At 37.0% G+C, this 25,004-nt stretch overlaps 1 protein-coding gene across 2 annotated transcripts in view; it reads right to left on the bottom strand.

The window, feature by feature from the left end:
• Positions 1-11,571: 11,571 nt before the first annotated feature.
• GRIA1 (glutamate ionotropic receptor AMPA type subunit 1) overlaps positions 11,572-25,004 on the bottom strand; it is a 225,055-nt gene continuing 211,622 nt past the window's right edge. For both annotated transcript variants that reach the window (XM_007426228.4, XM_007426231.4), the window contains exons 15-16: positions 17,341-17,475; positions 11,572-14,833 (exon numbers count right to left, since the gene is read on the bottom strand). In XM_007426228.4, the coding sequence (XP_007426290.1) occupies positions 14,642-14,833; positions 17,341-17,475 (327 nt within the window). In that variant the 3' untranslated portion in view covers positions 11,572-14,641. The remainder of the gene's footprint in view (positions 14,834-17,340; positions 17,476-25,004) is intronic.

Raw genomic sequence — 25,004 nt, 5'->3', positions numbered from 1 at the left:
ATTTCTTTTTGTTTTACCACACACACTTCTAAAGTACTGCATTCAACTTACTATTATGTTTTTTCTAATGTACCCACTTCCATACAGCCTAATGAGTAGGAAGCATTTTTGCTTCTCTTAACGAACATCAATTCCTCACATACTACTCATTGCCTTTCTAGTAGTATTTACATGTTTTAAAATTTCAGCATCCATTTCCTCATCTTTAATAAACATTTTACCAAAGTATACACATTCATCTACTTTCTCTTGTTTCGTTTTTCAAAGATTTAAGTTACACATATTCACTCCATTTCTGTGTCAAGCACAACTGCCTTGGTCTTTGATGGAGTAATTTGCAGATCCATTTATCCTCTCTCTTATTCATGCGCTTCTCCATGATCTGCTAAAGAGCACATCCCCCTGCCTAGCATGAATGTACATTGCACTTCCCAAATGCTGCTAATTGTCACTACCTGTACCCTTTCAATCAGAACTCCAAGCCCTTTCCCAACCACACTTGATAAACACTCTAGTAATGTTGCCTTCACTCTGGTTACTTTTTCCTTTGTATAGGGGAACATCATGGCATTCTTCAAATTACCAGGGATAGATGCAGTGTCCACACACATATTAAGCAGCCACTCCAAAAGCATTTTTTAGTATTATTGCCATTCTGTTCTTTCATACGATCTCATGGCCTGAATAGTATATGGTTCACTTATTTCTGAAACCTTTAGGATTAATTTAGGATGCTTTATTTATGCTTTGACTATTTCAAGATTTTCTTGCTTCGTGCTTGTCAAATTCCATGTTCCAGTTTTATACATCCTTGTCAAAGAACAAACTCTTGTGTCAATAGTGGCATCATCAGTGACCAGATTTCCGTGTGGCTTTGGTATGACCGTGTAAGTATCTCCAGATTTATTTGTGAATGTTCAGCATTCCTTTTGAGTAGCTTGAGTGCTTTCTAAAGGTGGGGGTCTCATGATATGGCACCCAAATTTGCCTGAATATGTAAGCTATGCCCATACTGTTTTCTTGGAAATGGTTCCAGGGGATTGCCTTTTTAACGCGATAGGCAGGATCAGTATTTCTAATGATTCTGTGAGCGATGCCTGTGGGAATGAATGCTGTTGGTAAAGTCATCCTTCCTAGTAAAACTGAAAGCAGAGGTGAACTTAAGAGTAATGCAAAATGGAGTTGAGGACAGGTGGGAGCTTGCAGACATAAGGGTTGGCAACTCATCTAGGAGGAGCAACTCCATAATCAAACCCAGAAAAAACTTCTTTCCAACTTCATACTGAACATCAGTTTTGCATAGAGGCAAAACCTTGAGCACTGTGGTAGGCTTTGTCTCTATCACAGGACACATCGGTGCTGTTGTAAATCCTATCCTGACACAAAACACATTGTCACATTTGTGTTTTCACACTGTTGATGCCTATGCAATTGTTACCGTACGTTTTATCTTGCAAAATCTTATAAGCACTAGAGAGCATGTGCTCACATGCTGTCCTCAAAGTGATGATGAATCTATATATTAAAAATAATTCTCAAACATAATTCTTGAATCCTAGACACAATATGCAATATGTTTGCATAGACCTCCAAGGGTGGGGGGTGGATGGGGGGCAAGTGAGGAAACATGGGTCACAATGTCTTGACATAATCTCTGCCCATTATATATGTATGTATGACATAGTGGTGAAGTATAAAGGGGCAGAGTTTATATCATGATGTCCTGATGCATGTCTGTTTGGCATCATCGTGGTTAACTGCAGATACCTCTGAATGTTTCTATTTCAATGGAACAATGCGAATATTCTTAGCTCACTGAAAGAGTATGCAGTTTGCATGTGAAAGTTTCCAAATCCTAGGTATAGCTACATTTTCCTAGAAAAGTCTTCCTGTGACTTTAAAATCACTACATCTATAGTCAACACCAGGTAAATCAGAGGTGTATGTTTTTTTCTGAGTTGCATATGGCCCTGGCCTCAGCCCTTGAGGGGTGTGCTGAGTGCTGCAATTAGAAAAGTAGAGGCTCAGAGACCAATTAATAACCTACATTAAATTTATAAATGAAGCTAAATTTATTTCATATATATTTAAACTCAATTAAAATTAAATATAATTAATATAATTACTCTCCCATCTAATTTGCCACACTGGCACATTACAAATCATCATTTGAAAACAAATTTGGGGGTCCTGAGGAGGCCATACTCAAGACTTTGGGGAGTGACATGAACTGTGATCTTCTGCTGAATCACTTGTGGCTAAAGATGGTGTTTCCATTAATCTGCATGTCAACATTTAATTTAGAATTTGCAGGACTGATTCCAAAGAACGAGAATACTAAGGGAGATGCCAAGACATTAATAAATCTTGAAAAATGTTTATTAAGAAATTTCCCTTGAATACTTACAGCATCAGAAGGATAGGACCCCAAAACAGCTGGGTGAGCCCTAATGGTGGGGAAGATTCATCTTCTGGAACTTGACTCACAAGGAAGCTGGGAAAAAGGGGTGAATCTTATAGCCCTTTTTCCCCACTCCCCCAGTCCTTGAAATTCTCATCTCTTGTTCTGGGATAATTAGCAAGGGGATATTAATGTTTGTATTTACATTCATTGGAGAGGAAGGGATTAGAAGAGAGTACACAAGCACGCAATGGGGAATACACATTGAAAGGAATGCCTTGGCACCTGTTTGCCTAGTGTGCTGGCGGCCCCGATCCTGAAGCCCCTTCAAATAGCACAAGAAAGCCTTTAAGGTGAAACTAAATAGGGTCTTTGACAATTTCAGATAGCAGCACAAGCCAGCCAAGGGTGCTAATTAACCTGTGGCTAGCACCACTTATTAGAGAAGCTCTGCAAAGAAAAGCAGTTCAGGAAGAGGTAGCTTGTTTAAGCAATCTCTCTCCTCTGCAAAGGGGAAAATTCTGTGAAGGGGAAAAGGGAAAAAACAAAAATACAAATTAGGCAGTCAGGTACAGGACAGGTGGGTTGATGGAAAAAGGCAGCTGTTGAGATCATCTCTTTCCATAGTTCAACCATTATTTCAATAGGCCCTGTTTTGGGGGCCTTTTTCTGTAGCTCAGTCATAGATACTCAAGGTAATTCCTTCTCTCTGGCCTGAACTAAACTAAGCAATTTATATGTTTTACTTCAACCTGAATTGCCTTGAAATTTTAAATGCTTAGGGTCAAATGTGACATTATGACTAATGGAATTATTAAATGCAGGTAGCAGCCACCTCATTGATTTTCATCTGAATCAGAGTATTTAGTGGGAAACTCCTAAAATATTATCCTGCATGGGCTATCATTAGTTATAGAAGGCAAATGCTCCCTGGTGCAGCTGTGGGTGAAGATGTGTGAGAATTTACATTCATTCATAAATATGTTATTCTTGCTTTGCAGGCATAATGTACCCCAAAAAACAGCCCAGATTTTAGTAATAGGAGAAAAGATTAAAAGTTGGCCACATGTCCAACCTCCTGCTTCATGGTTGTTTTTCTATTGAGGTTCACTCATGTTTATTTATAAACCTTCTATAGGCACTGAGCCGGGCATCTTTGGAGCAGAATGTTGAACTAGATACAGTTTGGTTTGGTCCACAAATCTTTTCTTATATTTCACTTTCATATCACATAGATAATCTTAAAACTTTCAGTGAGATAAGCATAGGACTCTTCCCTAAGGTTTAATAAACAGCTGTTGTACAGTAGCCATTGCTTTGATCTGGCAAAGATGTCCTTATATTCTAATATTCATATTATTAATTTTTAATTGCTTTTTAAAAGCATTATTTAAAATTTCTTAAAAGAACTACATATTAATAACAGTTAGAAGAACTCTATGGGTAAACTATAAAACTATTTAAAATAAATAATAATGTAAAAACAAAAAAACTGAACTAAAAACTCCTAAAAAAATCTGTGAAAAAAATTACAAATGATGAACTTGGCTTTTTCTTCATCTTTCCCCCCGCTCAATATTTCTGCCTGGAACAATCACATTTTGGTCTGCATTTGGAAAGAAAACCCAGCTCATTTCATTCCAAACCCAGATAAAACATGCATGTTTGGGTTTGGACAAGAGCACCCAAAATTATGTTCTGTTTACTCAGCACATAATTAAGTGCTCACAAGGCCACTGAAAACATAAACATTAAAAGCAAACATTAACATTAAACCATAAGCATTAAAAGCAAAATCCTATCTAGGCCAGCTATGTCTTCCCTCCACAGCCAGATTAAGTATTATTCCAATCACATTCCTCACCAACAAGCACTGAGAAGATGTTCTTTCTGATACTGGCGATCATATAACTATATGGAAGAACATTAAGATGAATTAAGAGATTTTATAATAGTTTGTCCAGTAACTGAGAGCGGTGTAGATGCCCATATTTATTTCTTAACTTACTTCAAAATGTAGAAAGCCAGCCTGCTGTATTTAGGGATCCTTCTGCTCATTTTGCAGATCCAGCCATAGGTACCTGCTTCCAAGTACTGCGATGCCAGGACCATCCAAGACGCATCACCATGTCCTTATTGAGGCGCAAGAGAAAATTTAATGATGAAGCTGCTCAACTCACAAAGAGCAGTAAAGCACCTTCAAAAGTTAAGGATGGCATTTTCAAGATTCAAAGAACATTCTGGAAATCTGATTATTTATTGGCTGAGAAGACATTTATTATTTCTACATATTTAGATGTTCTTGGATTCCTGCTTTTCTAATTCCATTGGAGGAAAAGATGAGAGAAAGGCAATTTTCCTCCATGAGTTCTTAAAGCTAGTTGGTTTCTAGTGTTCAGTCCTGTGTTCACGTTCAGCTATATTAATGCAATTTTGTAGTCATGAATTTTATTTAATATTTTCCTTAAAATTATGGTAACATCCAATTTTGATAGATTTCCATCACTCTCAATTAGGGCATGATATTTCCTTTTGATTGCAGCCATTAACGTTCTGTTCCTGAGGTCAGAGCAGTGATGTGATCTGCAGAAATGGATTTTTAATGTATTATTTTGTTTTACTTTTAAAAAGGAGTAAATTGTGGTAAGCTTCTAAATAAAAGAAAAAATGGCTTGCTTGGTTCTTGGCCATTTTTCAGGGACAGATAATTCAGAGGTAGAGAGAGATAATTAGGAAAATACTCGTTTAATCTGTGATCTGGACATTATATTTTTATTGATACAACTGGATTCAGCCAAATGACTGACGCATTTTGAAAAGATGCCACGAGGAAGGAATAAGGATAGCATTGTGTTTGGGGGTAGAAGAGAAAAAAAGATCCCAAAAGAAAAGGATGGATTTGTTGCACAGAGCAAAAAAAAAAAAAAAAAAAGATTAAGGCAGCTGGGAAGGAATCAAATTTGGAGGAGAGAAGGTGACAGAGCAGAATAAGAAATAGGAGTGAAGCAAAATAATGTACAGTTAAGTGATTTGTGAATTAGAGTTTTTAATAGTGATGGGAGGACTGAGGCATAAAGAGAGATGGAAAGGACTAAACTGCACAAATTTGAGCTTCACCATTGTCTACATTGGTCCTTGAATGTATACATACACTGTAGAGGGTATGTCCTGTCATAAGACTGAAAATGGGACACAAACAAGATACGTTAATAAAAGAGAGACGATCAAGCCTTCTGACTTGATTTTCAGGGTTGCTGGTAATCAAGGAGTAGAGTGAGAAGAAAGATGTGTGCTTCACTCTCTGCAACACTGTGTTTGAGGGGGACAACACAATAGGACACGATCCAGTAGAGAAACAAATATTATGAACATTCAGCTGGAAGTACCAAAACCCACTGGAGCTGATTTGATCACACAAACAAGGAACCAAGAACTCACTTGAAAGGTAGCTTTTCTTCAGTAGGAACTACTATGTTCAGTAGTAACTACTAAAAGGTAGCAAAAATAATGGGATAATGAAACCTCCCAAAGGCAATGTTGCTGGTTTAGAATTTTAGATCAGAACAGGCTGTCCCTAATCTTCTATGAATAACAAAGAAAGCAATGTCATACATTTATATTGTAAGTCTGTGACCATGTGGGTCCTGAAGCACCTTTATGTATAGACTGGAAACCATCTATGGATCACAGTTCTTTGTTCTCCACTTCTACTTGTGATGTATAATGTTAAGAAATAAAACATAATGCTATGGCTTATAGGTCCTTAATCTTACTTCATGCAACAGTTGTATAACTTCTTTCTGTAAACTTCTATTAATAATTCTATTTTGAATCAATCACACATTTCCATTTCTGGAATGCATATATAGCTATTCGCTGATAAATCCAGATGAAAGTTTTAAACCACATTCCCGTACCAGGAAAGACTCCCTTCTGCACACTTTTCAATGCACAAATGTAGACCTTTCTAAAAAACAGCTGAAACAAAATTTGAAAAAAAATAAATAAAAAGCTGCTAAATTAAAGACCACCACCATTGCCACTGAAAAAGCATGCAGATTTCAAAAGTTTTAAAGACTGTCTAATGAAATAGCTTAGTCCAAAGATCCCTGACCTGTTGAGGCCGGTGGACATATTTGGAATTCTGAGCACAGGTGATAGGCACTCTCATAAAATGGTGGATTCCTTGGCATAGCTATATATCAGAAGGCAAATAAATGCCTATTTTTAAAGAAATGCTGTCATTTAACTCTATATGGAGCCTAGAGATATTGTTTAAAATACAGATTACAACCTGTAATGTTGGTGCTTTGCTTTAGAGCATGCTAGTTTCCTATTCATTTATAAAACTCTTAAAAAAAAAGAATTAGGTAGTAGGAAAGGGAGTTTATTTTATTATTTTATTAAATTTATATGCTGCCCATCTCCCCCAGCGGTTGACTACAGTTGCATCATCATCCCTGGGCCCAGTATTGCTTATTGGGGCCCCAAAGCCCTAACAAGTTACATGTATAGCTAATGCACTAATCACTACTATTTTTCATATTTAATTTTTCCATGTTCAAGCTTAGATTCCTTCTGACAATTTCCTGATTAGCAGTTCCATTGCTTCAAATGGTGTTGAGGACATTCACACATTCACATTCAAGATAGTGATGTGGAGGTCTACTTTGACACAATTCAGTTATCCTCCTACAATGAATAACATCTAAAGCAATTAAACATCACTTTACACAAACACGTTTTCATGGAGTTAGGAATTTCATGGCAGCCATTTTGCTGTATATCTGAAGGGGGCCCAGAACTGCTAATCTGGAAGTTGTGAGATGAATCCCTGGAAGGAATCTAAGCTTGAAGTTGGCCCAGAGTATCACTAGTTAGGATTCTCAGGTCTATCTTTCTTGCACCAGAAGTAGATATAAGAACCACTATAGTCACAGTCATGGGCATGCTGATACCAATATAATCCAAGGCTAACTCCTCTTGCAGAAGAATATCCCTAGAAACCCAGATACATATTTTTACATGTATTATTTTGTCTTCCAGGAAGGAGAAAAGATATTTGGGACTTTAATTAGGATTGGTTATACCGGAAAATTATAACCTCCATAAATCCTTCAATTATTCACCTGCATTTTACTTTTATTCCTTATTTTCTTTTTGTATTTGTTTACATATTTTCCTTAATGTTTAATAAACATTTTTTTAAATGACTGCTAATACCCAGATAACTTCACTGGATGACTTTGGGGCCAATCACTGTCCCTCAACCTCACCTACTACACAGAGCTGTTGTGAAGATAAAATGGAAATCATGGAAATGATGATGCTACAACTGGCAGCAGAAGGTTGACCTTAAATTCCCTGCCCCATAGTTAACCTCAAGGGGAAAAAAATAAAGGTAGGCCTGTGACATGTGGAATAGAAATGTAAATAAATTTCTTAGGGTGCTGAGCTCTTAATTACCTACTTGGATTTAATTATTTCTCTAATACTGACAACACTCAACTACCAGTATTGCCCCATTCCAGCCTAGATCATAGTCAGACAACAGTTTTTGAAAGAACATATGGTGCAGTAACATTACACATTTGCAGAGCAGATTAGGATTATTTGGTAAAATTCCACTCTCCATTAAAACAAACAAACAAACAAACAAACAAACATTTGGCAAATCAGCCATGGTTTATAGTTGGGGCTAGCAGGCCATAGTCAGAGAATGAGTGTTTAAGCACTACTTTATTTATACAGTATATTTTATCCCACCTCTGAGACCTGCCCTCGTAAAATCACTCACTAGTAATAAAGATTGTTCCGGCACTAGCGTATCTAAATATACAAAAGTCACATTTAATGTAAAACTCTGGAAATTAAGTTTGAGATTGTTGGAATCCAAAGTCATGCATAAATTACCTACTCAGGAAAGATGAATTTAAGCAAATTCGTTTTTACAGCTTTTTAAAAGGCTTGCAGTGAATCTGAAAAGTACTAAGGTGGTTCTGTGATTCCAGGCCCACCACTGAGAAACCTTACGTTTAACTATCTAGCTGTGCTAATTGGTGAGCATATGACCAAGGATCCTGACAGTGATCTGAAGCATATAGGCAGGATCTTATGGGTGAAGTGGGTCCATCAGGAAGGTCTTTAGGAACAAATTCAGACCATTCAAGATTTTAAAAGTAATTTTGAAATTCACTTGAAGAAATAAAGTCGTTGATTTTTTCTGGTGCTTGCTGATCCCTTTGTCTGCACTCTCTTGCACCAACACCAGGGAAAGTGAGGTTTTTGGGGTTTTTTTGCTGTTGCAAGTACAAGGAATAAGATGAACAGGAGGAAGATGTGGAGCAGCAGGCCCCAAATTGTACCTTCCAGATGTGTTGATTTCAATGAAGGCTAAACTAGCAGGACATTAAGGAAGCTGAATATATCTAGAAAACATCACCCTGGGAAATGATGAGCAGAAAAGATGAGTGAATCACTTTATATCAGGGCTTGTTTCTCTTGCTTTATTGTTTTTTTTTTTTTTTAAACTCATTTGGCTGTGACATGGCAAGCAAACTAGAACTAGTTTGTTCGGTTTTTGTGCAAGGTTTTCTATTATAGGCTTTCAAAGATACAATTCTCCGCCAACATTCTGAAATAATATAGTATTGTGAGATTTCTGCAATGTACTTTTTCTTAATGTCTATTTTATATTGGTGTTTATTGTTTACTTGTATGTTTCCCTGGTCATTTTAAATCATAAAAGCAAAATAAATAATAAAATGTGCAGGTCTGCCAAGTTTACAGCATAGAATTATTGTATATGGAATATACAATGTATTACCATATACAGTAATTATTCTAGATAACATGGGTTGGTGGGATACACAGATGTCACTTGGTGACAGTTACTCAGAAGAGCAATACTGCTTATGGACTTGTTTATCTTCGGTCAACTGTTGCCATGGCTGACTCCCAACTAGTCACTACTATTGCATCTATCTATCTATCTATCTATCTATCTATCTATCTATCTATCTATCTATCTATCTATCTATCTATCTATCTATCTTCCTTCCTTCCTTCCTTCCTTCCTTCCTTCCTTCCTTCCTTCCTTCCTTCCTTCCTTCCTTCCTTCCTTCATCTATCTCTATCATCTACCTACCTACCATCCAGTCTGGGTGATGACCCAGGTCAACTGCTTGGAAGTTGCTAACCAGTAAACCACTAAATAAGTACATAAGCAACTTCAAAAGGATTCACAAGTGATGGGATACATTTTAATAAAGAGGATCATGGCTGAACCATAGCTTTGTAAATACTACTGAATGTCCACTATTTCTAAATCAGCTTCCCCAGCCTGGCACCCTCCCAATTCTGGGAATTATATTTGGAACGTTTCTAGAGGACACGCGCACACATACAAATAACTATACTCTCTATGAGAGGATGTCCTGAAACAGCAGATACCAAGGGAATGGTCTGTACCATACAGTTATACTTTTAAATAAAATTGAACGGCTTTAATGTGCATAACACCTGTAGCAATAGGTCCCATAAAGCCAGAGTAGTTTATCTTTCTGGAAACAGAAAATATTTATTCTGTAGGTATTCAGATAATGATCAAAATCAAACAGCCATGGATGCCATTTCTATACCTCCAATTACATTGGACCTAACATGTAACTCCACAGTCTGAGATGAAAACCATGCTTTAAGTCTAAGTAAATGGCTAGTATGGATTACTTTTAAATTTTACTTCTTTCAACACGTTGAACATCTTAATATTCTGGGAGTTATAATTCAGCAACATCTGGAGAGCCAAATTTTTTTTCGCATCTGCCTTATTATATACATACAGAATTAAGTTCCATGGATTTATTATGGAACTAGCCTGCTTGTAAACATAAGGATTGTAGCCCTAGAAAAAATTGAGCACTCAATCATACAAAAAACAGACACTCATAGCTTAAAACATGTAGGACACCATTATTGTGTAACTCATCCTACAAATATAATAAGATCGAATAAAGCTGCTAATTATTGAACTACAATGAAAGGTGCAATCCAAATGTTTGTCATTTGCTATATTCAAATAGGCTGGAAGTAGGTGGAAAAATAATGAACTCCATAAGATGGATAGAAGTTGCTTTGTTATTTTGACAACTTATACTATGGACATCTTCCTCTTTCTGAATGCTGCATTTTAAAGTTTAATTCTAATACTTAAGCTAATTATGCATTCTGTGCAAATAGTTAAGAATCTAAGATAAACACTGTAACTTCTGAAGTGTAGAATTGTCCACTAGGACAGTCAAGAAGTATTTTTACAAATTGTGTCAATTTGTTTCTAGTGCACAACACTGTTAAACAAAATCAAGTTCCCCAGCATAATAATCAAAATCGCTACCTATTTTTCCTGACCACTTTAAATATTTGATAGATTTTCCATTTGCAAATTATATTCAATTCCAAGAAATAACTGCTCCTAAGAATGAGTAATCACCAAAAAACCTTTGGTATACTGACATGATCCTACTTTTATTAGTGGTGCAGCGAGAGTAGCCTTCTTGGAACTGGAGCCTTCCAGATGAATTAGAGCCAACACCTAGAACTCCAGACCACAATGAAGGCTCCAGGTTTAGCATGATCAAATATCATACAGCCCACAGGCATGCAAATACTACCAGCATTGTCAGTTGAGAGGCTTGGGGATTACAGGGAACAATAATAAACTTCCAAGTCAGGAATGGACAGTAGTGGTTATAGTTGCATCCACTGGGCTGTGAGATTCTGATTCCTAAACAGAGATGTGAATGTCTTGCTTCATTGTAGCTGTGTCAGAAAACTCTTTAAAATCTGGCCAATTAACATCAATTTTTTGTGCTTCTCCTTGAAGGTCCATTTCAAATCAGTTCTGAAACCATCCTCAAGTGCTAGGCTCAGTGTGAAATGAAACTGGATTGGGTTTTATAGTCTGGAGTTTCAAGCAGCATCACTTTGGCAGTATCTAGTATCTAGAATAGTCTTCTAGATACTGAAGAAACATTCTGAGAATTAAGAGCTTTTTCTCTTACAGTTTAGAGGGCTTTACACATTCACATGTGACTTGGTTTCTGTATTGGCAGAATGTTTGAAAACACTAATTGTAACATATTTTGTTCTGCTTCCATTCATCCAGTCTTGAAACAAAGGAACATGGTTAGGGAAGAAAAATGGAGAAAGCATCCATATTATAAAAAATCCCAGGCAATATTTCTTTCTTTGTTTTTTACATCAATAAATGACAGGTAGTAAAATCTGCAAAACACTTGTAGTGAACTGAAGATGGTGAGTGAAAACAAATATAACACTTAAATTAAAAAATAAATATATATCCAGGTACCAAAGAGCAAAATTTAATGAAAGCCAAAACTGTTAAATATGGAATCTTGTTGAGAAAATGTCAATGTCTTTAAGGGTTCCCCAATCCCCATTATTCTATATTTAAGAAAAGTGTAGTAAAAATACATATTACAAGTTAACATTTCCCCACTTCTTTAGCATCACTATTCCTTTCCTCCCACCCTTCCATTGATCAAAAACATTTGAAAGATGAGTCTCATATCCTATTGTCACAGCATTTGTCCTTCCACAAATCCATTTAACTGGCTGGCACAACTGTCAGGTAGGCCTCTGATTCTTTCTGCCTCAAAGGCTTTGTATTTTCTTAAATTTCATGGGGCTTTTTTTTTTTGGACCATACAGAAAGAAACTCTTGCACTCTGCTTAAATTGGGTTTTAAGGTGGAAGATAGTTGCAGGAACTTTTAAAGTTCTTCAGACTACAAGAAATATCAGGTTGTCCTTGACACTCAAAAGCTCTCTCAACAAAAAAGCAGGCTCGGTTTAGTGAATTTGGTGCACCATAAATACATACACAGAATTAAACTCAAAATATAACCAAAGGCAGACATAAAATAATAATAATAATAATAATAATAATAATAATAATAATAATAATAATAATACATCAAGAACAAGACCTTGAAAAGTTAATATCAGATGCTGAGATCTGAGTCTTGACGGAGAGCTGGATGAAGGGATGGAGACAGAAGCCTTCCAGTGGCACTGACAGAAAGAGTCGTTAGGCATGCTGTGCCCTCCTAAGGGGATCTGCATTTTCCATATTGCCAGTCTTATGAAAGTGCCATCTTAAGAGAAATGGAGGAAGTAGATGGAGCAACACAGTGTTGAATGGTAAAATCAGTTCCTAGAAATCAGACTTCAGTGGCTGTTGACACTTTAAAAGCACATGTCATGTATGAATGTTTGTTTTAGAGCCAGTTGTTAATCACACTTGTGAAAAACAAAACAAACTCATGTTATATCAAACCCCACCACAAAGTCATTTTAGTCTATAGCCTGTGCTGAAGCCTTGACCGCTTTTCCTCCATTCTATGCACATTGTGTTTTGCACATTGTTACCTGCAGATCTTAGATATTACAAATTCCTGTGGAGTTTGCACTGGCACTTGGATAAAGGTTTAGCCCCTTGTAAAATCTGGTGTTATGATCCAGTCATGGGCAAATGCATATATGAGGATGGGAACTGAAAGAAGAGCTGGGCCTCCTCCAGACCTATGATGAAGTGGAAAATACTCCTCTTTAACACAGATCTCTTCAGTGGAAAGTGTTCTGCTCTGCTCAAGTAGCTTATTGTTCATGGTGGAGCTTTTATTTCAATGGGCGTGCTAGCATGTATGTGACTAGGGGAAATACAGTTAACAAGTCCACCTTCTAGTGCTTTGGACATCTCTGTAAATTTCAGAATTTCATTGCAGGCTTGGATTTTGGATCAGAGACAAAGTTTTCAGTAGGAAGCAGGGTACCAGCTGGTATGTTTTGAGTGCTCCACTTCCATTCATGATGATGGATGAGGTGGAAAATCAGCCTGTTGGCTTTTCTGTAGATGCTGCTGCTGGCCAAGATTTGATTCCTGAAATTGATTTGAGTTTGTTTTTTTTAAAATGGAGTCAGCTGCAAACAAATATTGAGGAAGGCTGAATCTAGGTGAATGCATTTCCTTGTTGGCATCATTCAATGAAATCTTGATTTATTCTCGTATCATAATAAATATATGTAGCCCAGTCACTCCACGGGATATCCATCAGATGTAGTCCAGAGAGACCGAAAAGCCTAATGTATTCAAAATAGTTCTGATGTTTAAGATTAATTGGCAATGCAGGACTCTCTACTCAAAAATCGCCACAGAAAGGAAAATTTACAGAAGTGCAAGAATGAGAAAATGGCTGTTATTTGCCTATTCATTTTTGAGAAGGCAGACAAGGAAATGTGTTTATGTGTACACGTGTGCATGCATACAAACCTGTGTGTGCATGTGCACACGCGCGTGCACATACACACACATTTTCTTGGTTTTCCCCATATACAGGAAATAGCCCTGGTCTTAGGTGGCTGGCTGGTAACCTGTCCATGTGGTAGCCTGTTAAATGCAAATTCCAGGAACACCAATTTATTTTCCATGATGTGTTTAACTCAGGCAACTACTTTCAAGCTCTGGAATAAAGGTGGCACTAATCTCTGCTCACCTGGGATCTTGCAAATTTGAATACACAACATAACTCTTTTTTTAAAAAAAAAAATCTTCCTATTCCTTTCTCCATATTAGGCTTCTCTTTCAACTGTCCTAGAAGTCCTTCATTTGGCAGGGGAATGGAGAACTCTTTCAACACTCTACTCAGGCTTGTTGCAACCATTTTAACACACAATAGAGTCTTGTTGCTTCGAAGTGTCCCCCCTCTTTCACTGTTAGTAGTGTAGACATTTATGGTTTGCATCCCAAACTAAACCTGATTTTAAACTTTTGAGCAGGGCAGGGCTGATAGTACCCTGACATCACGGGAATTAGTAATAAAAATATATATTGCACACACTAAGAACTTATTAACAACCAAGTTAAAAACAAAATGGCGCTGTCTTCCTCAGTGTTTCTGTAACCGTGTCTCAGGGATATCTCCAAATTATGTTCAGTCCAGTTGCCCTCTCCTTATTGCAGTACAGGTTGTACTTTCTTCTGCCTGTGGATTTACTGCAAAATAAACAGACACATACACACACACAAAGAAAACAAAGGAAATGGATCTGATTTCTTCTAGAAGATCCACTGCATTGTCCCTCTTCTTGAATGGTCTGTTTTTGGCCCCTTGCTGGGGCATGGGAGACCCTGGTCTCATCCAGAAGATCCATCAAGGGCCAATTATAATCCCGTTGCTCCCAGGGGCATCCCAGAGTTGTGACCCATGCATGGAATCTCCTGCATGGTTTGGGGAAAATCGTGGCTCACCACCCGTCCATTTTCTCCACTGCTGGTTCCTGCTGCAGATGCTCTGGGGAGGGTTGATGTCCGTATGGCTTCATTGATTGATTGCTGTGGGATCAAACAAAAACCCTTTTTAAGAGAAACAAGGGGGGGGGTCTCCCCCCTGTTCTTGGTAATGGCTGAACAATAATAATATACATCATTTCCTCAATCCCTGCTCCAGTTCAGTTTTGTAACTTCTATATGCAATTCATTTGCTTCTAAAATCCAGTTTATGTAATCCAGGAAAAAAATCCTGACTGCTACTAATAGTCATATTTATCTACCGCAACATCAGCACGTTTTAAAGCTTTGCCTATCATCACTAGAATCATAATCCAGGGCATATGATAGACACAGAAAATAAATACATCTAATCTTTAATATATAAAACTTGGGAAGGCTGACTAATGAGAGGATTCTTATAGGATTGTAGTTTAGGTTGTAGTAAATCATGAATTAAGGGAAAATAATTTAGCTCATGTGCAAAGTGAATGGAAAATCACAAATAATTAACTACATCACATTTAAAGGCTTCTTGGCCAAGTCAACTGACTGCCAGCCTAATTGGAAATTTAGATTCCAACTTAATTTTTTTTATAACACCAATATGGAAGTGGGGGGTTGATTAAAATGAAAAATCAGTGGACAGAATAGTATTTCATTATTTTCTCACCTCCAAATTCTTGCCTGAAAAAACAAACACACAAACAAAAAAGAAACAAAAAACAAATAACCCAAGAAGTTTTTATCTTGCCTTCTTGGCCAAGTTCCCAAACTAGAAAAAAGTGGTAGGAATTGGTGATAGTGAGAGGGGAATCAAGCTACCTTCTCTCCCTCCTGCCAATTCTTTTCTGAAAATGTGTTTTTCAAGTTCTTATTATCATGGTATAGTGGCAGGTTCTGCCATTAATGAACAAATCATTACTTTGCTAATTGTTTAATACTGTTAATATCAACCACCAGCCTGAATCATTTAAGTATGTGATCAGTTTGACCTTCACCTAAGGATTAAATTTTCAGGACTTCCTATCTTTGATGACTGGTCCTTTACTAATTAAGAAAAGTCCTGCACATTGGCAGAATGATAGCCAAAGATCAGCTGGAAAACTAAATACTAATGGTGCAAGAACAGGCTTATCTGATATAACAAACCCTGGATTTAAAGGTTGAATTTGGGTTTCTTTATAGAGGATTAGATATCTATGCCTATATTACACAGAGAAAATGCTTCACTCAAATACAGTTACTTAGGATTCCTCTCCTCATCCAGATAGATAGATACATGACATCTGAAGGTATGTGGCATATCAATTAGGAATGTTGGTTGTTGCTGTTTATCAGCCATGTGTAAAGTTGGCTTGCACCACTCTTTTTCATGATTAAGAACTTCATTTCTGCAAATGGCATTAGAAAACTCCGTGGGAAAAGGAAAAGCTGAATTGGAAGAAAAGTGCCTTCATGTATCCTTTTAACATATGTATATTAATAATTGAACTTAATTTACTAAAATTAGTTACAACTAGAAAGGCAGAGGCTAAATATTCCATTACTTTACAGACAGCTGAACTAAAAATGGGCAAAAGCTGTATTGCTCCTGATATTTCTTACAAATATAAATTAACAACCACACATTTTCCTGATTCTGCAAAGTAAGGCTTTTCTACATAGGAAAAGGAATTAATATTACAGCTAAAATCTTCAAGCCTCTTTATAAAAAGTGTTTTAATTAAGTAGGCAGCTGCTATAATAAGCTGCTTTTGTGATAGTTAAGTCAAGGCTATGTAAGTTTCATATGTAAAGGCACCCTGAGCAGTTGTAGGTATGAAACTGCCTCACAGTTGCATAAGAAGGGTGAAGCTTCTTAAAATTATCTGAGCTATATATATCAGCAAAAACCACACATTTGAAATTTGTGAATCTTTCCCGAGCAGCCTCTTCTCTGAGTATTCTCCCAGCAATGCAGCAACTGAAAACAACTTGTACTACAGGGAACGACAGTACCGTAGTGGCCGATTGCATGCTTTGCAAACAAATGGTTCCTAGTTTACAGTATTCTCTGGCATTTCCACATTGGCCTGGGAAAGAATCTTCTTGAAACCTCAGAAAGTTATTTCCAATCAGTATAGATAATAGTCAACTAAAATGTTCCAAGCTGGTATAAAGCAGTTTTCTCTTTTGTCTAGATGCTAAAATATCAAACTGTCTTCTTAACTAGTCAAGGACAGACTCTTAAAATGCTTTCCAAGGCCAACCTAATTAGCCTAGATCACTTCCATTTTAGTAAAGATTGAGAGGCAGTCTAATGACTGTTGTGATCGATCATGACTTGTTGAATTAAGGATGCCTACAGAATCATTGTCAAGTTAAAAACATTTTTCCATAACTCCTGACAATCCTGGCCACAAACCATTTTCAGTAAATTGTCTCACTCAACTGAACACTACATAGATCAGTCAGAAAAAAGTCAGTTTTGTCCCTAAAATATTGACTTTCTATCCTAATCACCATCCTGGTTGGATCCATTTCTAAAAGAATATTAGGAGACTGGATGGTATCATAAAGAAGGTGTGAAAGGCCTGTGAATGTGTTGCCACCTTCATCCGTTTTGATTCACTTCTGGACTTGTAACAAAACTCGATTAAGGCAACCAGCATGGCTAGTCCAAGACCACCGATGAGGATGTAGAAAACACCGGCCACATTGCTGAGACTCAAAGCACTTGTTTTGTCCTAGAAGAGAAAGGAAAAGGAAGAAGGGATGGGGAGAAAGGAATAAGTTGTTCACCCAAACTTTATCTTGACGAACAAAAGAGGAATGCTTAATATGATAACACTGGGGAGTCACCACTTTTAAAAACACATTAAGACATTTCCATTTCCTTTGTTTTTTACTAATATCCTTTTCCCACCAAACACACAAAGTTGATTAAATGTTTCAGTGGATTTGCAACTCTTTGGAAATGATTAAGTCTACCTTACTTGATAATGCAATTATCACCCTTAAATATTAGACCAGCCTTCCCCAAGATATTGTTCCCCAGGCATATTGAACTGCGAATCCTATCATTCCATCCAGACTACCTCGAGATGATGGGAATTGCGTTCTCATATATCCAAAGGGCATATCAGATTGGAGGAACCTAACCTATATAGCTTCAATTATTGATAAAAAGATAGTTACTGTGAGCTAATATTTACTAGTTTCCACTTTCCCTCTCCTAAAATAACTCCCTCTCTTGGAAATGCCTGTTCTTCTCTTCTTTGACTGTTTCCCCCGCAATTTCTGTTGCTAAGCAACAAATCAAAACTGCTTGTTTTAATCCTAACGTGTTCCTTGCCTTTTGTTCAATATTCAGATTGCTGTGGCACTAAAAGTTTCTGTCTTCATTGCCTCTGTCTTTAATAAAATAATGATTTTGTATTTCTCTTATGGTGCATTTTAAAGCTCAGTGTTTTCTTGGTAAAGAGAATTGTTAATCATCAATTAATCACTTTTATTAGAAACTTATTTTAAGCATCTTCTCTATCCATAATAAGTAAATTTGTAAGATGGTTCTCTTCTCATTATTACATACATAAAAGAGATTATTTGTTGGGATTTACCTGAAATTCTCATAAAAAGTGCTTGAGCAGGGGACTTCCGGGAAAGAAATGGTGAATTGAAGATGGCTTCACTAAAAGCAGAGCTGACAACCACAGCGGAATGAAGAGCCAGTGAGTAGACCGGCTCTTCATAATTCCTCTCCGGACAAGGAGAGGACTTGAGATCGCCCACAAGTGCTCCAGACAGTTGCTCCTTGCAAGGAGACCGCAAGACAACAGTCTCTAGCAAGTTTAAAGCTCTGAGAGACGAGGGAATAGCCATCTTTTTGCTCAAACCATGGTTGGTGCCTTTAAGGACACTGGGTTCACATACTTCCTTTTCTAGTCACTTTTGGAGACTGCTTGTTGACTGCTTTTCAGCTATTAGGAACCTTTAGATCAACAAGTTTTACAGCACTGGGTGAGTTTCCTTTGATCCTTGGTGAAAGAAGTTTTAACTACAAGTTTAAGGACTTAAATATATTTTTCTGGAATGAATCGCAAAAGGATGAATAAAACTTTGATTTTAGAAAGTTACAAATGGATTGTTAGAAGTAAAAGGAAGGAATATAAAGTTGGTTTGTTTGATCAAGGTTAGAATAGATATATTGTTGTCTCTGGTAACCTTTAACGGACTTTTGCTGATCAGGACTGAAATGATTAAGTTTTTAAGGATTTGTTTATAGATAAGAGGTGGGATATGGGAAGAAGAGTTCGTTTGTTGTATTTTAAGAGAAGATGATAAGTTACTAAAATTGTTTATGCTTGTGATGGAGGGGGAAATCATTTCTTTATATATATATATATTTTTTTTTCTTCACTATATTCTTATGATTCTTTTCTAATTTTTTCTATTTTTTTTCTTTTCTGCACCTTCTATTTTTCTTTTGTTTTTCGTTTGCATTAGTTTTTTATTGTTGTAAAATTACTATTAAAAAAAGTGCTTGAGCAGGCTAAAAACAATGTTATATATTTCTGAAGTCACAGGAACATTCCTATAAGGGCTCTCAGACTTAAAAATAGCACAGAAAGATTTAGCATATGTGTATGTTTCACAAGTATTTCCAACTATTTCTGGATTCTCAGCAATATGGTCTTGAGATCTTCCACGTATACATTTCTGGTAATGAGTGACCTGATTACTCTTATATTATCAGTGTTCTTTCTAGAGATGTTCATGTATATATCCTTTGGTTATATTAACAATTTTCATCAGAACTTTATTATTCTGAGATACAATAAGGAACTCCAGTCCAGAACAAGCTCAAGATAGATGGCTTCACTAAACTATGTTATTGAGCTATTAAACTAGGAACTATTTACTGTAACTATTTCAGACTCCTCCAATTTATTTAGTCATAATACTTGCCAAAATGTTATGCTTCTATTCACTGATCTGACAAAAAGGGGTATTTAGTCTGTCTTTTCAGAAACCTATTCTGAAGGATTAGATTAGCATATGTTTTATATTTACATTAAACATGCACACATGCACGCACATGGACAAGAGAAAAATGTGAAGATTGGATGAGCCTTTCAAGATTAATTGTGTCTACATGTCAGGATTTAGATCTCATTTTTCTAGGTTTTTAAAGTCCTGGATGGTAGTAGTTTATTTGTACGTAAGTGTTATAGTCCTTTAAATGTGGATGTGTGGTACCAGTGAGACATATCACAAAGCGTTTATGTGTTCTATTTAAATAGATTAAATCAATCTTAATTTAAACAGCAGAAAGATTCAGACTTGAACAAGTCTGCTTTTTAGAGTGTGTGTGCCTGTTTTTCCCCACGGTCACAACAATACCTCACAAGACAGGGGAAAAATAGCATACAAAGTAGGATTTCCAAGGCTGATTGAAGCTTCACTGGAGAAAGATACTGAATCTGATGCAAAGAAATAATGTCACAATGTAGATTTAGATTTGGAAAAGTACTTCAGAGAGCTCTTGTAACTTGGCTCTCACATTTTCTCTGCTAGAAGGATGTCATTTCTAATTGCAAAGAGATTCTTCGAGAGTGATGATTGTCTTGCAGTCACGGTTCTTTCCTGGTTGGAAACTGGCACCAGGGTCACAAGCAAACACTGCAGAGGCAAGAAAGCAATTCCTGCCTGCGGGGGCTTGCTTTACCTTCCTGACTCTAAAAGGCCTTACGTGCTGTTTTGATCCCAGCCCCTGACTTAACAGCATTAATAATAACAGCGCACGAGGAAAGGCACCGCTCCCACACAAAATGCCCAAGAGAATCAAAACCCTGTTGCGGAGCAGCAGAGCCCTGCCATTTGTGCTTTGTGACAGATGCTTTCCCGAGGAGCTGCCCATCATGCAGCCAGCTTATTAGTGGGAATGTAAATGTCACAGCTTGTCTCCTGCAGAGGAAGAGTTACAGGAAGACTGGCAGGTAAAAAGTAAGCAGCCAGCCCAGGCTTTGAGAAATGCACCAGCCTTGTTGTCATGGTGACCGGGCCTCGTCCTTGCCCGCTTCTCTTCAGTCAGTGGCAGCTTATCCATCATCTTGTTCACTGTGGTTTTATGTCAGCCTGACAAAAACTCCTTCAGGCCCAGGTTCCCTGGGTCTCCCTTCACCTTTTACATCAGTCAGAACAAGACCAAGGCATTTAACATTGGTCTTTGATACAAGCATGGATATTGAATGCTTGTGGCCAATGCCCTGGATCCACCCAGAGCAGACTACCATGGAAAGCTGTTGTTTTAGGAACTTTTATTTGTGATTCACCAACTGTTTATCCCCTTTTGTTCCGGGGATTTCTTCTGGCATCAACAAAGCTATTTCTCAAAACTGCCCATTTCTACAATGGGTGTGGAAGTAACTATGTTATGATAAAGCAAGAGGTGTGGCGGTAAAACCTGCCTCTAACCGCCTTGCTGGAATGGGGGGCATCAATGGAATATTTATATGGGCCATTATATCAGAATAGTAATCAAATTTACTGTGAAAAAAATATACAACAGGGAAGAGAGACATGATGTAACTAAGGCATGAATATGAGGATGGACTCTCAGGCCATACCAGATGAATCTGGGTAAAAGCTCTCCTGGCCATAGCTGCTACCTGCTCTTCAAGGACCTCCAAATTGTAAAATAGTTCTGTCTGGTGAAGTGTAACCTCATTCAGAACTAAAGGTGGGAAGTCCATGGTACTAGAAAAATCAGGAACACACAGCCATTCTGTCTTGTCAGTGGTGAGTTTAAGCCTGTTGCTCCCCATCCAGACCACAGCAGCCTCTAGGGAAAAGAACTTAACAGTATCCCTTCAGTGAACTGATGATACCTGTTGATAGATGGCCTTACCAGTGTCTTCATGTAGATCTTAAACAGGAGGGATAAAAGTATCAAATCCTGTAAGACCTCAAAAGTCAGGGGCCTGCCTTGACCTCTCCTTCCCCATCTTCTAAAACAGAATTTAAGATCCTTAAAAGCACTGAAGAGTTTACAGTCGTAGATTTGGTGAGAATAAGCTCTTGGTGCTCAGTTAAGGAGAATCCTTTAGAGATGGAGAAGAGCAAGTTGATTCCCTTCTGGACATGCTGCACTAGCAATGTGGGAAAAATGTCTGCTGCTGTGAAACACTGAATGATGCCGTCAGGCACAGTACGGAACACTATTTGTTATACTAGTGTGAAACTGGACTGACAGGCAATAGAAGAAATAAATTATATATTAGAGCTAGGAACAAATAGACTTTTGAAATCCTCTATACTTATATATATGCCAAGAAATTGGATGGATGATTTCTTTCAATTTCTCTAATTCTCCAATTTCTCAAAGGCAGGGCTCCTCCTTAGTAGGAACAGTATGATTGCTACTGCAAAATAAATAAATAAAAGATAAATAAATAAATAATCCAAGGAGAGGCTTTTATTGGGATTTAATTGTAATGTAGGAAACTAAGGAGGCTACAGATGACTGGACAATGAAAGACAAGACATTCACAGACATGCAGACACACACACATGTATTTTGGTTACTTTATCACTTATAGTACAAGAATATGCATTTCACTGATGATGTTTTTTGAATTTTTATTTTCCTTTGCAATAATTTCTAAAGCATTTTCTCTTTCATCAAATGACATGGCAACTGCCAGGGGAAAAAAAGCTTATTTACTTGCCACTATTTACGTATTATGAGGCTAATATCCTTGAATGGGTAATTTGGTTCTAGAAGGCAGCTGACTGGGTTTTGTACACATAGTCACAGATTTTAGAACAGATGCAAGGCAGAAGGGCACTTAGCATGAATTACCAAGTTTAAAATACAGGGCAAGCAATAGGAGAGAAAAGGGAATTATGTTCTGTTCAGGCTTTGACAGCTGGGTTGTGAGTGGGTAGAAGGAGACAGAAAGAAGCCAGTTGGGAAGAAGAAAGTTGGGATGCTCTTTGTATGTAGATACTTAAGTGGTCTGCCTGGAACTAATTTCATCATTTGGGAGAAAAGAGTTAACAAAGAAGTTGACAAGAGATGGGCTAAGACAGAATGAGAAGCACAAAACCTGCTGCCTACATCAAAGTCTGCCTACATCGAAGCTCTTTTGCTGAAGGTCTCTTTAATTTTCTGATTGCAGCTTGACCCAATTTGGGGCTCTAGTGATTAGCTGAATGTCAGAAAGAATGATAAGGAAAATTTATAGCTCTTGCTGCATCTTAATATTCATTTGTATACTACTAAAACTCTTGTGTCTGTTTGACTGTTTGTAACCTTCCGTTGGGCAAAATGGTGCATCATAGGGCAACAATTTTTCAACCAAGGTACCTCAAATGAGATAACTTACAGAATGCAACCAAAATCCGAGACCCATTACTCCTGTGGGATTGAAATTTGGGAAAGTTGTTGCCAGTTTAGCGCTGCCACTGCACTGCTGTGGTCAGCCACAGTCACATGATCCTCCTTTCCAACGCTCCCTGACAGCTTCCCACAAGTCAAAGGGGAAGCTATCAGGAAGTCTAAACTTGATCGTGGGAGGGTGTGTGGGTGGGGGAGACTTACCAGAAGGGAGGGAGGGAGGAAGGAAAGAAGGAATAGAGAGGGAGGGAGAGAAATTTCCAATGCTCCCTGCCAGCTTCCCACAAGGAAAGTCAATGGGTACGCCAGCAGGAAGTCAGAAATTGTTCCCACTCCCACTACTTTTATGCCCACCTGTGGTCATTCTGTTTCTCTGTTTAGGTAAGGAAATATCTCTGAAATGATGACCCAATGGGTCATGGGTTGTCTAGTATCTTTATAAATAGGGTATTGAACTATTGTAGTTTTTAGTATTTTAGTAAGTTACCTATTTCAGTATTGGGGATTGTAATATACTATTTGTCTATGGATGGTTAAACTTTGCTTCCATTATATTTTCTGTTGAGTTCTGTTGACTAGGGTTGGGATTGGGGAAGGGGTCATCTACTACACAGGTCACAGAGTAGAATTCAGCATTTAAAATACATATTGGATTGTTTGAAGTTTTTTTTTTCTTGAGGTGCAAATACAAGGGCTATATTTTCAACCATTATTATTTTCTGTATTATCTTTCCATTCTTTGAATTTTCAATTTTATTTCATAGTGACTTTCCTATTAATTTCCATGATTAAATGTTGGTGGCATCAAAATAAAAAATCTAAGCAGTGGCAAAGTAGAGGGAAAGTGAATTGTAGGGTGGATGAACTATGTATAATGTTAGGTTTTGAAAAGAGAAATAATAGTATATTTCCATTCACTTCAAGAGGTTAAAAATATGGAGGGGGGGTTTAAACTAAATGTCCAGTGGGATTACCACCGCTAATCATGTTTTCCTTGAGTGTTTATTAAAATTATCATCCTACATTTGTTTAGAGATTAGTCTTGGACCAATTAGAAGTTAGATTAACTTCTAAGTAGGGATGATGAATATGATTATATCACAAAGGAAGCTTTCTAGATCATTTTCAGAAATGATCTGATTCTGATTCTATTCTTCTACTTCCAAATATTCTTCAAAAATGTATTGTTGATGTCTCTTGCCTTTCAGACATGTAGCTTATTTCTCTTCACATTAGTTTAAAACCTGGAAAATACCCTCTACTTTACAAATTTGCTTTCCTTTTATTCATTTGCTTTCCTAAAACCTGGTTCTATCTACGACACTATATTACTTTCATTAAACACTCTCCAAATCCAAAGAAATACTTATTGTCAGAGCTATCTCTACATCTAAGATTTTTGTAGTGTTTTAAAAATTAGATTCTCAAAACCAATCAATGGGAATTTCTGTTTATTCTTTTTGTTTTCTTGCTCTAGCTATGAATGCCTTAATCATTCTAAATCTCATCTACAAAAGTGCCAAATAAATTTACATACTGTATTTTTCTATTTTGCCAAATTTCAGAATGAATGGTTAAAAATGCTGAAAACCTTTCAGTTGTTCTACAGATTATGAATATATCCTTTCACAATGTATGTACTTTTCACATCAGTTACACAGTTAATCTGATATAGACCCTTTTTAATGCAAGTATCTCTAATGTATTCTTTTGTACATAATTTAATTTCATCTACATTTTCAACACTTTCCATAATATAGGTTTTAATCTAATCATGACTAAGCCTTAATATATGTTTATGTAACTTTCTTTAAAAAATACACTTATTCTAATTAGCTTCCAAAATGTGTACTACATTTTTCTAATGAAAAATAA

Source organism: Python bivittatus, unplaced genomic scaffold (assembly GCF_059951505.1).
Source record: "Python bivittatus isolate LINGU-HERP-01145 unplaced genomic scaffold, Pbiv_v1 ctg000080_np1212, whole genome shotgun sequence".
NCBI classification, from domain to species: Eukaryota; Metazoa; Chordata; class Lepidosauria; order Squamata; family Pythonidae; genus Python; species Python bivittatus.
Note: the sequence above shows the minus strand (reverse complement) of the source record. Positions and strands in the feature narration are given on the sequence as shown.